The sequence below is a fragment of the Sprattus sprattus genome (assembly GCF_963457725.1).
Source record: "Sprattus sprattus genome assembly, chromosome: 5".
In the NCBI taxonomy this organism is placed as follows: Eukaryota; Metazoa; Chordata; class Actinopteri; order Clupeiformes; family Clupeidae; genus Sprattus; species Sprattus sprattus.
In genome coordinates this window covers 24,370,280-24,385,029 of record NC_137924.1, presented here as the reverse complement: position 1 = coordinate 24,385,029, position 14,750 = coordinate 24,370,280, and the positions used below count along the sequence as shown (strand labels likewise).

The window sequence follows — 14,750 nt, the reverse complement described above, 5'->3', positions numbered from 1 at the left end:
AATGTATGTGCTCAGGAGTAGCACTTCCCTATGCTCTGTTTTACATCATCTAGTAGATCTAGCACTGTATGCATTATCAGACTAATATCTTTGCCATGGTTCATGTTATTCCCTCCATTTTCGTAGCATGCATATATACTTTGTACACTTAAGCCATTGATTTGTAATGAAAACCTAAACCTTTGACATCAGCATAATCCTTCTAGCATAGTTTAAGTCCATGTTTCAAATGATACATCACATTCAAAATGGTGTCAAAATGGTAATCACCATTGACTGGGGCCACAATACTTCTGAAGAGTATAGAATGTAAGGGCTCACTATGTATGTGTGGATTATTATAGTTGTTTGACTATACAGTATCCTACATGATTTGTTAGTTTTGGGAATTGAACTGAAGAGATCTGCAGGGCTTCAGTGTGTTACTGTGAAACAGTGGAAACACTAAGATTACCTGAGTTAATACGGATTATCTGGGGTGATACAGAAACATTTGACCGGAATGGAAAAATACTTTTAATCCTTTTAGTTGTGACCCTGTCCTAGATTTTAAGAATGACTATGGACACATTTGTTAATATTTGCACTATGGTATGTGTGTAATATCATTAGCTAGTTATATGCTATATATAAACTGTTTATAAGATGTGAAATCAGCCATAGCTGAATCATAACAAAATACAATGAAACATTTCTACACAATGCCCTTATTTTTTCAGAGCCTCTAAAGCTATTACAATGTGTATATCACACATCATTTTGCTGAACACAGTTCTGGCATTGTCATTGATATACAAGAGATTTTAGAAGAAAAATGTACATTTAAATTAATTTAATTGCCATAACTATTTTAATTGGTGTATAATACATGCAGAAGTCAGCTCAACCACATAACATCTTCTGCCTATGGTAAATAACAGACAAACGGGACATGACCGAGGACATTATCTCATTTCCTGGACAAACCAAGCTAAGGACTGTAATTTAATAAGAATAATTACCATCCCATGGAAAGGGTTCGTTTGGGTAAAATGTAAATTTCTGCTACAAGAAAAGCCAAACTGGTCTGCAATAGTCTGTTCATATATACCTTTATCCTAACAAAATCACTATCCAACAGCCTTGCTTTCTTCACTGAGTGTTCATTGGTGCTTTTCTCTAAATATGAATTACAAACAGATTCCCGAATGGTGAAATGTACCGTGTAAGCAGCTGAGAGAGAACTGGCAGAGGATTTGATCATAGTTGTGTGCACCGTTGAACAACTGCCATGACGGGAGCACTTTAATAAATAAATGAATGAATGACGTGATGCTGTTTGTGGTTGTCAAAACATAACAATGGATTGGCTGAGCTCAGGATATTGGCAATATCCACAAGTTTTCTTAGCTAATGGTTTCCATGTTATAGCAGGAGGGAAGTACGCATTCAATGAAACAAGAAGTCTTTGAAGAAGAGATCTGCTTCAAAGCTATTGTTCTTATGGTATTTTCATTTTAATTCAAAGTGGCAGATGACACAGTTCTCTTGTCAAAATATGTTCAAGAGAATGTTAAGGTCAATAAGATGTGGCACTTAGAAAGCATACATAAATATTACAATACTTAAATTACATAAAAAATGTAAAATATATACATCTAAAAGTAACAGATAAATGCCAGGATATTCACAGAGGTATATTTCATGTAATTGTAGCCTCAATTGACACCACAATTTCAAACGTGTATAAATGGTACACATATGAACAAACAAGCACTCAATCACATTCATATGCATGCTCAATATACAAAAAACAAGTGTATTTTGATAAAAATAATTTTCCTTTCTTTTTCCTGATAAGTCCAATGGGCAGCTTTTACAAATAGTTTGTGGCTTTGCCAAAGGGCCAATGGGCAAAAATACAAGTGAGAACAAAACATTCTCTGGTAAGAATCAAGGATGATCACCTTTTTTGACGTATAAATACCTTTTCCATAATCTTTTTTAACAGAAGTTTAAAAGTCATAAAAAAATCAAAACTCTTTACAAAAAGCTTCTAAAACAAGTGCATTTGTGATATTTTTTTTGCCTTTCTTCAAGGGCAACCAGTAACAGCAGTTTATGACTCTCGCATGAATGCATGAACACACTTCTAAAAATGAAGAGATGCCTCCTCACTGTCTTAACTCTAAAGCCTCAATACTGCTGAAGATGCCTTCACTGGAAACAGGCACCCTGAATTGTAGCTACATTGCAGCACCTTGTTAAGAATGCAGTAAGGCACAGGTAAGAGGACACACAAAAAGCCTGAACTTCTCAGTCTGTAGGATCACAGCTGTGAGGGGTTCTCCACGGCTGAGTACTCTGTCTCGACACCGTTGGAGTTCTCCATGAGGCGAGCGATTCCCGTCCTGGTGGAGTACTTAAAGATGAATGCCTTCATGAGGTCGTAGCGGTAGTGGCGGTGGATGAAGCTGTAGACCACGGGGTTGACGCAGCAGTGCAGCAGGGACAGGCACTGGGTGAGGTTCATGCCCACGTATAGCGCGTTCTCCATGGCGCAGGTGAGCGGCAGGGTGCCCAGCAGCACCAGGGCATCCATCAGCAGGACCACGTGGTAGGGTGCCCAGCACAGCAGGAACACCACGATGTAGGTGAAGATGACCTTCCGGCTCAGACTGCGCTCGTGGTCACCGGCAGAGGAGGAGGTGGGGGAGGCAGAGGAGCTCAGAGCACTGGCCAGCAGTGCATAAGAGACAGCGATGACAGGGAAGGGTACAGCGAAGCCCAGCACCACGAAACTGAGCTGGACGGAGGCCATCCACTCTTGCTGGCTCTCCTCCGGATACATAGGACAGCATTGGGTAACGTCGGCATGTGGAATCTTCACGGCCCGCAGGAAGTAGGTGTCGGGCATGGAGGCGACCAGAGCCAGAAGCCAGGCGCCTGCACAGACCAGGCGACGCACCAGCCTTTTCCGCCGGCACGGCGAGTCGCCGAAGCGTGTCACCGACAGGTAGCGGTCCATGCTCATGCAAGCGAGGAAGAAGATGCTGGCGAAGAGGTTGACACTGAAGATCAGGTGCGTTAGCTTGCATGCGGCCTGTCCGAAGGGCCAGTGACCTGCCTGGGCCAGCGAGCTCACCCACACCGGCAGCGTGGCCACCACGCACAGATCGGCCACGGCCATGTTCAGGATGTACAGGTGCGTCTCGTGGCGGTGGTGTTCGGCGCGCACGTTCACCCACACCACCAGCGCGTTGGCGGCCAGGCCCACGATGAAGATGAACACGTAGAGGGTGCACATGGCCTGGAGGAGGGTGCCGCGGTCAAACGATGGCGGGCATATCTCCCAGTGTGTGTTGTTCAGTTCTGTGAAGTTCAGGTCTTCATACATGGGAAAGATTTCCGCCATTTCGTGGCTCATCTTTCTGCTGGCCATGCAAAAAAGGAGAACACACAAACACAAATTATTTCTGGGCACATTGAAAGAGATAAATGGCTAGGGTTGACATGAAGCGCTACTAAAAGTTATTTCTGTCTCTGAGCAGTGACTCTTCCTATGGAGAAATTATAGCGGTGAATGATATGGAACCAAAACAGTGTATATTTATGCAATTATAAGGCACATTCCTGAGTCACTCAAAGCGGGAAACCTGATGCTGCATGAAGGAATTCTTTTAATGTTTTGTGCTGGATGCGCAGAAACATCTCCCACGCTACCCGGGTTTTTCCCAAAACAAAGCGAGAGCTGGCGTGACCGTCGTCGTGATTGAGGATCAAAGTGCTGAGTTTTGACCTGTCCTAGATATCTGAGGCAGTCCCCTAGTAACTGCCTGGCCCTCTGAGTCAACCCTGGCTCTTGGCCCTTTCCTCCGTGCTTCATTATACTTATGTTAAAACAACAGGAATAGGTGCCAAAGAATTTCAAATCGTTTCACTTCATGGGTGTCAGCGGACATAGATAAAGACCTCTTAGTGAGACTGTCAGCCTGTGTGTGTGTGTGTGTGTTGGCGTTTTGTGTGTGCGTGTGTGTGTGTGTGTGTGTGTGTGTGTGTGTGTGTGTGTGTGTGTGTGTGTGTGTGTGTGTGTGTGTGTGAATGCGTGCGTGTCTGAACTCAGTGTCTTTAAGAGACCTCAGAGAGAAAATAACCTTAACCGTGGCCACTGTGGTAAATGTCCAACACCTCCAGTTGGACCAGCCATAACTTGTCAATGGCAGGTTACAAGCTGGGTGCACAGGGTTAGAGGTCAAAGGATTTAGGAAAACCGACACCCTGGGGAGCTTAAAGCAGCAGTGGAACGTGACACAGTCCAACTCAAGAGCTTGAGTGGGATTTGGACACGGTCTACTCAGAGTCAAAGTTGGGTCACTGACCACAAAAAAATGGGGACAATAAAAAAACATTCCTTAAATACAGCTGTGTACTTTTCCCTATGCATGGCATATAATACTAGAATGCATCAATGTATTGAGAAATATATGGAGCTTTAAAACAGAGATAGCTTGTATGACAACTGGTCGCATTAGGATTAATCTCCAAATTTCACAGTTCCCACACAAGCATACACGCAGATTATGTTGATACATCATTAAATCAGGACATGTCATCGATGCTCCAGAATGCTTCAATATCAGTACTTGATTACCCTGTGCATGATATTACTGTCTTTATACTTCAAAAAGCTTGATTGGCATTTAGAGTCAGAAGTCTTTTTAGTCTATAGTTATAGTTTATAGCCTATAAAGACACAATCTTAAAAAATAATAATAATGGGAAGATAATGTTTTCATGAATATATGTCAGTAGCAGTAGGTTAATCTGTTTCTATTCTTCATCTGTATCAATCTGAAGCTATTCGTCACTACTCCACGAAGCAGAACGAAGCCTCATCAATATATCAGTAAAATGTAAACAGTTTATCTATAAACGGCCCTGTATGACAATTTTCAGTCAAAAAAATAATTCAGAGCTACTTTATCCATAAAATAATGACAGGTTTGCCTTTCTGCTGCATCTTCACGAAGAAGAATCTATAATGATGGGAATGCGTGTGGAAGTCTGTTTTATTGCATTCGCTGCCCCAGCTCTCTTCTTTATAGACTGCACATGCGGGATACAACATTAAGGTAATAGGAATTTCGGCTACTTTTACACAAAACTGTACTATGATGATGAATTATAACACGATTCATTTCAGTGCCTTGGGCAATGGAAACAATGTTATTGCCAAAGGCACTCATTGCCAATAATTATGTGAATCCGCCGTTTAAATGAAAATGTTAATCCAGCACTATTGGAACACTCGCAGGTGCTGCTAACAAAACGCATCTCTCATCGGTTCATATTCAACCAGTAGTGATATCAGTCCAAGTGTGGTAATGGCAATGGCAATGGCAAGTAATGGTACTTAGTTTCTTTCGCTTTGTAATAAAGTAGCCGTGGCTAATATGTGAATAAGTTTGTCAGGCGATAGAACATGAAAATATTAAGCTTCTCAAAAGTAGCTATTCAGCAGCGGCCTGAAAAGGAGGCTGTATCGCTTTTTAGGTGACAATACTCGTTTGGATAACACAATGTCTCCATTGTTAGGGACTAAAGAAAAACAGAATGCAAAAGAGACCTTGTGGACTTGGAAAATTGAACTGAGGAAGGACTGCAAATGCGCCTCCAATGTTGATGGTCTATTGCCCTTCTCTAGATGTTGGCAGATTATGTAAACCCAGAAAACCTTGTCTGTTGACCCTGATCGAAATTTCTTCAATTAAAAGAGCCATATCAAAACAAACTAATTGCATATTTCAAGTTCATGTCAATTTTACAATATCATTCGTCTCTCTTGCTTCATCAAAGCTACCGAAGTGCATTTCACTGCACTCAGACTGATATAAACTAATAGATTTTAAGTTTTTAAAGGTAGAGGAGAACCTACCAGTTTCCAGAGAAAGTTGAGGTGATTGTGACCTCTTATCTTCCCGCACTGTCTTAAGGGATACCGGAGACGTCTGTTACTGCACCTCTCCGCCCAATATCAAGACTGCTGAAGAGCCGTGCACACACTTGTTCATATAGCCTTCCCTCGCCTGCAAGCAGGAACGCCTCCCGTGGCGGAACTGAACAACTTCAATTCAAGCCCCTTTCAGCAAATAGGGCTAGGCCTACATAAAAAGGAATCGTTTCTTTGATGATTTTACGGAGGCAGAAAACACTGCGTGGCGTTCTTCCCGAAAAAATGGTCGATAAACCTGTCAAGTTTTTTTTTTTTAATACGATGGCAATATATGTTTTTGTTGTTTGGGCAGTTTTGCATTAGTAAGTCACTGTAGTATTTGTAAGACGAGTTCAAGGAACGTAGCAGCATTAAACGACACTTTCCAACAGATTGCATTAGGCACCCGCCCATTCTAAAACCATATAATGAAACCTCAGGACTGGTCCAACCCATAACCGTTCAACCTCAAAATGACATCAAAGATCAAGACGGTTGACGTGACTGCGTGACTGAATGGTGCCTAGTGAAGCCAAAGGCCTAATTAGCCTACACCTGGATAAACCATCAGCTCGCCTTTATCTCACACTGAAACACACACATTAAAAAAGAGTATGTGCAAATTGCTATTTGGCAAGAGGAAAGAAATTAGTTTACCTTGCGCACAGGAAGTAAATATCCATTTGGACTAAGCTCAAGCCATTATGAACAGTTCTGAAAGTAGCGACCTGAATGACGCTCCTTTCCAGAGAACACAATCCGCTTGTTAATCTGCCTCTCTTATTTATAAAACTTGAGGAACAGCAACATTTTCCCAATTCAGTTTATTCGTTGTTCTTTTTTTGTCGTTTAAATGTCTGACATTATGGAATGGAACTGAAGATTTCTTTTCAGTCTTACTAGACATGACAAGTTTACAATAGCGAAACAAATATTTTCCAATAGCATTTTTTTTTACTCAAAACACAGTGACAAATAATACCAGCTCATTACTTATTTCTTCAAAAGGGGTGTATTGCAGTGTGTGGTTACAATGCTTCCTATAAAGAATAATAGCACTAATAAAGCACAGGAATTGACAGAACAACAATAGCTCATCAAAAAAAGTTGAAAGAACCGTTCCAGCATATACGGATGTCCATTGTGCTACCATATCAAATGCATCAGCACTGATTTCAAAGGCACAGAGATAAACATTGCCGTGCCTTGAAACCCATGCCAACATCTTTTCTTCTAAACCTTTCCTCATCCAGAGGCAGGTCACCGGTCACCGACTCATGGGCGGTGGGTGGGGATAAAGGATTTGTAACTTTTCTCATGTTTCACACTCATTTTCACACTTAGTGGCATAGAATGATAATTACGTCAAATAGGCCCATTCTCAATACTTCCCCTTACCCCTTATCTTCCCCCTTACCCTTGAAATTGCGCGTTCATGTGAGAGCTAGTGGTGTCTCAATACCCAATTTGATCAAGATTAAGGGATAAGATTGAGGGCTATGTACCCCTTATTTTTAAGATGATCGGAGAGCTCACTTGCTCCTCCAAGGGCTATCCCAGAGCACACAGCCAAACCAGCTCGGGAATTTTCAGAAAAACATGGCTGCTTGAAGCGAGGAATATTTTACATGAATAAAGCTATCTTCACAACTTTTTATATGTTTATAATGACTCGGTTTGATCTGAAATGTGCTACACGAACGATGCATAGTATTGTAGGTCTTAACTGAAGCTTTCAAACGGTAGTTTTAGGTTACAATTAGCGCGTATACCACCACTCCATTGGCTTATATGGTAGCTTGCCAGCTAGATGCTACATACAGTACATGTAAGTATTTTTGGCTTATAATTAATTTAAAAATGACGACAGTCTTGTTTCGTGCTCTACACAGTTGTATACATATATATTTGCAACCATGTTCTTCATTGAAACTTTTTTTAAATCGCTAGTTTCATAGCTCATACAGTCACGCATGACGTACCCAAAACCGAGTGGCGTCTCATTTCATAGGGGAAAGGGGTTTTCAGCCCTTGGCCCTTACACTTGCAAGTGCTAGGGTTAAGACAAGACAAAGACAAAGCAAAAGGGGCAAGGGGAAGAATCGAGATTCGGCCATAGACTGCTGTGCAGCGCAAGTGCGAGACTGTCCGCACTGCACGTCAGTACACCTGCATCGCAGTTACAGGCCTACTAGTCAACGATATTTCAGAATTTAGAGTGTCAGCACATTCATCACAGAACTACTTCTTATCTCTATGGGGCGAAAATACATACAGTATGTTCACGAAATGCTTAATATAGGCTACCCTTGCTTTTTTGTGAATGTGGGCAGTGAGGATGGATTTCAATCACTGACCTCACGGATGTCAGTCATTTTAACTCGACAGGTATGCATGGTAATGGAATAAGTTCGTTCATCTGCCCGCCAAAATGGATATCCTTAGTAGTCCCTCCAACTATATGCCATATGAATTACATTTTCATAGCTCATCTAGGGTCACATCACTAAGTTGACGACTTGTGTACGAACGTGTGGTGCGTAACGTGACCTTCGAATAAAGTGAGAGACTAAATAAGAATATTTTTTCTGTTCCAGGAAAAGTGTTTCCTTGAATGATTAAGTTTCTAGACTACTGTTTGCTGTATATCTTATTCTTATTTAAAATGTAAGGAACTATAGTTTGTGGACGTGTCAGTGTACACTGAGTTTTGTTCTGTGTAGTGAATGAGGATAAGTGTGACTTTATAAGAGATACATTTGTATGCTAAATTTGAGTGTTTTGGGAAATATAAATGCAACAATATGATGCTCAGTGAAGTTGTACTTTTTTCCAAGGTAGGACAAATATGCATGAATATACAGACAGTAGACCATATAGAATCTAGGATTATTAGTTGAAGGTAAGAAAAGATAGATAGATAGATAGATAGATGGATAGATGGATACTTTTCCGAGGGAAATTTAGGTCATCCAGTAGCATATATACTTGTGCAACTCACAGAGATACATACATAAATCACATACAGGGAGAACATGTACACAAGGAGTGGGTTGTTTACAGATACAGGAATGGATCTGACCTTATAGTACAGTGTGCATTGATTGTGACAGTGTTGATGTCAATGAGGAAAGTGTTCTTGTGCTGCAAGTGTGGATAGTGCAAAGAGATAGTGTTCATGTGCTTGTGTGGATAGTGCAAAGATAGAGTTATTGTGCTTGTGTGGATAGTGCAAAGAGATATAAAAATAGTAAAGTCTGTGAAGGGGCTAGTATAAATAGTATAAAGGAATGGACATTGGGATGAAATATAATGAGATGAGAATAGAAGGGGAGGGCAGACTGAGGTAGACTCATGCAGAGAAGTCCATCTCCCTCCCCCTCCCCTTCTGCGAATATGAATGTGTTTGAATACAATACTAAATGTAGAGTAAATTACATATGTAGGCGTATTTGTATCTACATTTATAACAGGACAGGGATATACACTATCATAATAAAAAGTTTAAATATAGCCTCAAGCAATGATTTTACCACTTCAACAGGTGAAAGAAGACCAATTAATTGTAAAGACGGACCAATCCATTAACTTTGGACCTTTACATTACAAGATATTGGCTAGTGAAGCGTTAGATCTTTGCATTGAACATTATTCCCTCGGTGGCACTACTCTACAAATTAATTGTAATGAACTAGGGTAATGCACCTTGCCATGATGTAGTGAAACGGTTTTCGAGCTTTTAACATGTGTCAGTTGCAGTGCCCCCTATAATAAACATTTCATGAAATTTGGCTTGCCTCCAAAGAGTGTGGTAGTGATGCAGCGTGTCACATCTCCTGAAGTTTGACCCTTTACATCAGAAGATATTGACAAGCGAAGCGCTAACTTTTATATTTTTCTTTATTCACTTGGTGGCACTCCTCCACAATGAGTCGTAATGAGCTGAGAACATATGCCTCCAAGTTGGCCTAACTTAATTTTTTACGTAATGGTTGTCGAGCTACTGCCAAAAAGTACTCAGAACTTACCACACTTCAGCGTTTACATTTGTGAATCATTCATTAGTGAACCACGATCACATTTGTGAATTCTGTGAAATTAATTTGTCAATCACAAAACACATTTGTGAATTGTGTGACATTTATTTTTGAACCTGCCAAAGACCCCATGATTATATTCAGCAGGTGAGAACCGCATGATAACGTTCGGCAAGTGAGTATACTCACTCAGTCAATAGCTGGTTTCCTCATGCCATTAATTTATAGCTTGCATGGTATACAACCGTTATCTCACGCATACAGCCACACACAAAGATATATACTGTATATATGCCCTCTCTATCTCTAGCTCACACACACACACACACACACACACACACACACACACACACACACACACACACACACACACACACACACACACACACACACACACACACAGAAACAAAAAGGCACATTTTGCTGTTGCCTTGCTTTTCAAAAATATTTTACATTTGACATGGTTGCATTTGCCAGGACAGCTGCAAGTGTACGGCGAGAGGAATTCTGTCGATAAAGTTGTCTTAGAATGACATCTTGGGTCACAAGGCCCTGCTCTCTGTTGGTCAAGGCCTGGGGGTCATAGGTCATGTCTGCCAGTTGGACAGCTTCATTAAGGCCTCTCTAACCTTTCCGGCTCTCTGAGACTGTTTGCTGACAGGTCTTCTGAAGTGCTGATGCAGATATGGTTCATACATATGTGTTCTATATTTTTCCATGGAATCATTTCAGATACATGTCAGTAAAGGTATCCATGCATATAAAAATGTTTCATGATAGGTCTACCCAGCTTCGTTAGAGACTGAAAGGGAATGAAAAGTGTTAAGTTCTCAATTCGGTGCTGTAAGGTCAGACAGTGATTGGCAGACCCACCTAAATATTTAGCATTTCTTCAGTGAGGACCGTCGTAGAAGACATTTCAGAAATGCACTTACATTCTGGCTTTATTTAGAAATTCAAAAGTCTAGTCAGTGATTATTAATATAGCCTACTCTTGTATGGATCCTTTCAGAGATAAAATTCACACTTACAGTATATTACTTTCAAAAAAGAAATCAGCTGAAATGCATGTCACATGTACAACACCTCAGAAAACAGGTCCTCTCAGAATAAGACTGACTACTTTACAGCGTAAAATGCAACATAAAGCCATTTTTAATTTGCCCCTGTAATCTGAAGAGGAATGTGCCGTCCCTGTGGGTCAGTATGAAGGGCCAAGTGTGATGCAACTCCTTCCCAGGGAACACAGGAATAGGTTCACAGAGGACGTGAACTCTCCCCTCCATTGCCACACGACAATCAACTCAGAGCAGCTTGCCTCAACATGGCTAGATGAACTTATGGTACTCCTGAGGAAAACAGATGATGCTCATCCTCTTTATCAGTCTCTTGATGTGTCTTTTTTTCCAGGCCCTGATAAAAACCCTACAGACATAAATATTGGCCATCTTGCGGTTTTCATACATTAAACAGCGCTCAGGGTGGGCCGAGGTTGTCTCTGCCATTGGCAGCCATGTGCTTCAACGCCGATATCAAAAACTGAAGTGGTTTAGTGTTGCGGCACTTACAGGATGTACATGTCGAGTGTGTAGGTGTCTGCTATGAGGGTGACGGAGAGATTGTTTGGACATGGGAGCTTTGAATTACATGATTCTCATGAAGACGAAGCAGAAATAAAGTGGCCTTCATGTCCTGGTGGTATGACTTCACTGGTGACACTTCAGAACACATCAGATACTCTTACATTCCCCTGAAGCTATTCTTCATTTACATTAAGGGGTTCTTAATTTGCAGACATACTCCCTTCAATTTACCTTGAATATAGTCAAGCCCTTCGTTACTCCTTTAAAATGTATTGTTATTTGAAGGCCCTACTCAAAATGTCTGTATTGATTATGCTATGCATAGCCCACGTATTGTGAACCTTTTTTGAAACAACCTTAAGTGTGAATACCAGAAGAAGAGTATTGTTGGAAATTGATGTATTTTGTACTTTTCCAGCTATATTGCCTAAAGACTCCAGTTATCACATGAGCAAGCTTTATCAGTACCAATGCAATCTGTTGGTAGAGTTTCTACGTTCTAGCAAGTTGCTAGTTATCTTGTTTTAGACCAAAACTCTTTCAGCTGCTTTAAAAAGAGCAATGTTTTGTGTGTCTTATACAATTAAAACAGGAGCTGTAAACTGTTAAGTATAAGAATGCAGTCACTTTGTGTCTGTTTGTAAAGAGTTCAACACAGAGGTACTATGACAAAGAGACAAAAACAATTATAAACATACTTTGATCACTGTATACTATACATTCAAGAATACTGTGCGGTCTTTAATCTTAATTTCCCCACTAAAATACCAGTATTATTTTTAAGGGTAAGTTAAGGTGTAAATTAAGGGATTCTGTTTTGCAGTGATCGGTGCTGCACTTGGCGTGAATTGATTCAGAGCTCGGTTCCCCTGAGTTCATCTGATGTATGAAGAATGAAATATAAGATTTGTAATATTATCTTCAAGTCTCAAATGTGCTTTCTAGGTCATGTCAGGCATTATGCTCTCTGAATCTGTATTAGAAACAAAAAAACTTAGACTATCAATTCACCCTGTTCTTCTGGTGTGAGTTGTATTAGGCCTTCCTTGGTCTTCTTTGTAGAGTCTGCCATTTCTTCCTGCTGTTCACACTATTATGTGTCTCAGAGGCGTGAGGTTGGAGGAGGCTTCCAGCGCTGCGGAATGGGAGTTCCAGACATAGTCAACAGCCTCTGGAGGGTGCTCAGTAGCAACGCTCTTTGAAAAATGACTTAAATTATGATCCTCATCTTTAAATCTTTATAGTCTCATGAATCTTTCCTTGTAAATAGTTCCATTCTCGAGTCTGTTTTTTTTCTTTTAGGCAGCGTTGTTTCCCAGCTGTTTCTCCAGTCTCATTGTATTACATCCCTTCCCAGCTGATGGCCAGGGCTTTGCAAGTGAACCATGTTTGCATTCCGTGTGAGGAGAGAAATGAGATACCCTGTTGTGTCTCACTAAAAGCTCATGCAGGTGGATTTTTGGCACCGCTGCTGAGCCAAAAACGACGCCATTTTGATACACAAAATGCCTTGGTCTGAATAGACCTTTTCTTGATGACTTTGAGAACCTCATTTTAGAGAAGCCGCCCAATTCAGTGCCTGTCAGAAATGTCAGTGGCTATTGTGAGAGAGAAACCGGTGTCCTGAAGCTGCTGTACTGAGCAAGACTGGTGTATGTGGGTGGGGTTAACCTCTTCCTCTCAGCTCACAGGTACTGGCCGATGTGTCAAAGCGCTTCCATTTCCGTCAACTCCCTGTCTGCTTGTCAACACCACAAGACAGTTTGTGGGGAGGTATGTAGTAACCTACCTTTTCCTGTGAGGTAAAGGGTTGAATGTACTGTATTTTAACTGCAACCATGGGGTTACTCTTTCTGTTTATTTGAGAAGAGGCTGTGTAGGATAACTACTATCCATTCCAGACTTCTTTTATCTCAATTTCTCTGCCTCTGTAAAATGTGGACAAATGCATAAAACACTCATAACTTAAGATGCATGAAATGCAGAAGATAATTGTGGAACATCTGGTGACTGTAACAAAGAAATTAAAGTTTGACATACAGGAAGGCTGGGAAGTAGAATGAATAGTGCAAAATTATTCAAAAGGACAGATAAAACTCTTTGAAGGGTTACATTTGTCCCTTCTCACAATTTTACTCTGAGATTTATTTAATTTCCTGCTAATTCCCAACATTCCTCACAAAACTGTGCACTAGCGGTAGCCTAGCATCTATCCTCATAGTGTTTTTCATGAGCTCCGCACATTCATCTTAGTTCCAGCAAACACCACACCTGCTATGTCATATTGGGTGGAAGAAGTGAAACATCATTTCTATTTAGCAGCGCTGACAGATTTCACACTAAATAAGCCAGACGAATGTGGCTGTCTCTGGTAAATAAAACATCCTACAGAGCTCCCCCTTTCTTCTGCCCTTGTGGTCAGTTTATTTCTGTTAGCTTACCTCAGTGGCTCACAGTTGCCTGCCGCTTTCAATCGGTATAATGCAGCTCAGCTGGTGACTGGGGACAGGCACAGCAGTGGGCCTCACGGGGACAATAGCTTTTCCATTTCTTATGACTCCCCTGCCTGCCATACTGTATTTCAGGAGTGTGTGTGTGTAATGTCTTTGTGCATACCCCAGAGACAATCTAAACACACACACACACAGCGCTCCCACAAATGTTTCCCTTTGCCCATTTGAGGAGGCAGACTCTGGTAAAAGCGGCAGGTGCTGTTCCTGGAATGCTTAATTGTGTTTGTGGAATGGTTGTTAATTTCGGAGAAGCAGCCAATCCGTTTCTGACTCGTCTGCACGCAAAGAAAACTAAAGGGCACTGGCCAAGTCTACGAGCTTTCCTCTTCGACGCTACTTAAACAGTTCTCCTTTTAAAACGCTTCTTGTTTAACCCAGTAAAGAAAGAGACAATGTTTGTCCTGTTGATTTTGTTTATCGCATATAAAAGATGTTTTGGAACATTAAAGCCTTTCAGCCTTTAGTTTGCTTATATTTGTACATATACATGTTCCCTGAGGCCAGAACATGAATGAACAAAAACAGGCCAAAGGGACACTTTGAAGAATCCTCTTCATGTGCACACAGCATAAATAATATGGCATAGAGCTGCCACACATGCTAGACAGTTGATGATGATATCGTAAGTCACTCTGAGCAATCATGA

At 41.0% G+C, this 14,750-nt stretch overlaps 1 protein-coding gene across 2 annotated transcripts; it reads right to left on the bottom strand.

The window, feature by feature from the left end:
• Nucleotides 1-1,514: 1,514 nt before the first annotated feature.
• On the bottom strand, nucleotides 1,515-6,016 carry ackr3a (atypical chemokine receptor 3a). Of its 2 annotated transcripts, none has more exons than XM_080838691.1 (2): nucleotides 5,915-6,016; nucleotides 1,515-3,413 (listed from the first exon to the last, which is right to left on the bottom strand). In XM_080838691.1, exon 2 carries the CDS (start codon nucleotides 3,404-3,406, stop codon nucleotides 2,309-2,311), a length of 1,098 nt encoding a protein of 365 aa, XP_080694817.1. In that variant the 5' UTR covers nucleotides 3,407-3,413; nucleotides 5,915-6,016; the 3' UTR covers nucleotides 1,515-2,308. The 2 variants fall into 2 exon arrangements, with proteins under 2 accessions (XP_080694817.1, XP_080694816.1); XM_080838690.1 differs by having other exon boundaries at nucleotides 1,515-3,410; nucleotides 5,915-6,013.
• Between the last annotated feature and the right edge of the window lie 8,734 nt (nucleotides 6,017-14,750).

Bases quoted from the DNA above. Each gene is read 5' to 3' on its own strand.
- ackr3a (XM_080838691.1), bottom strand. From the start codon at position 3,406: ATGAGCCACGAAATGGCGGAAATCTTTCCCATGTATGAAGACCTGAAC.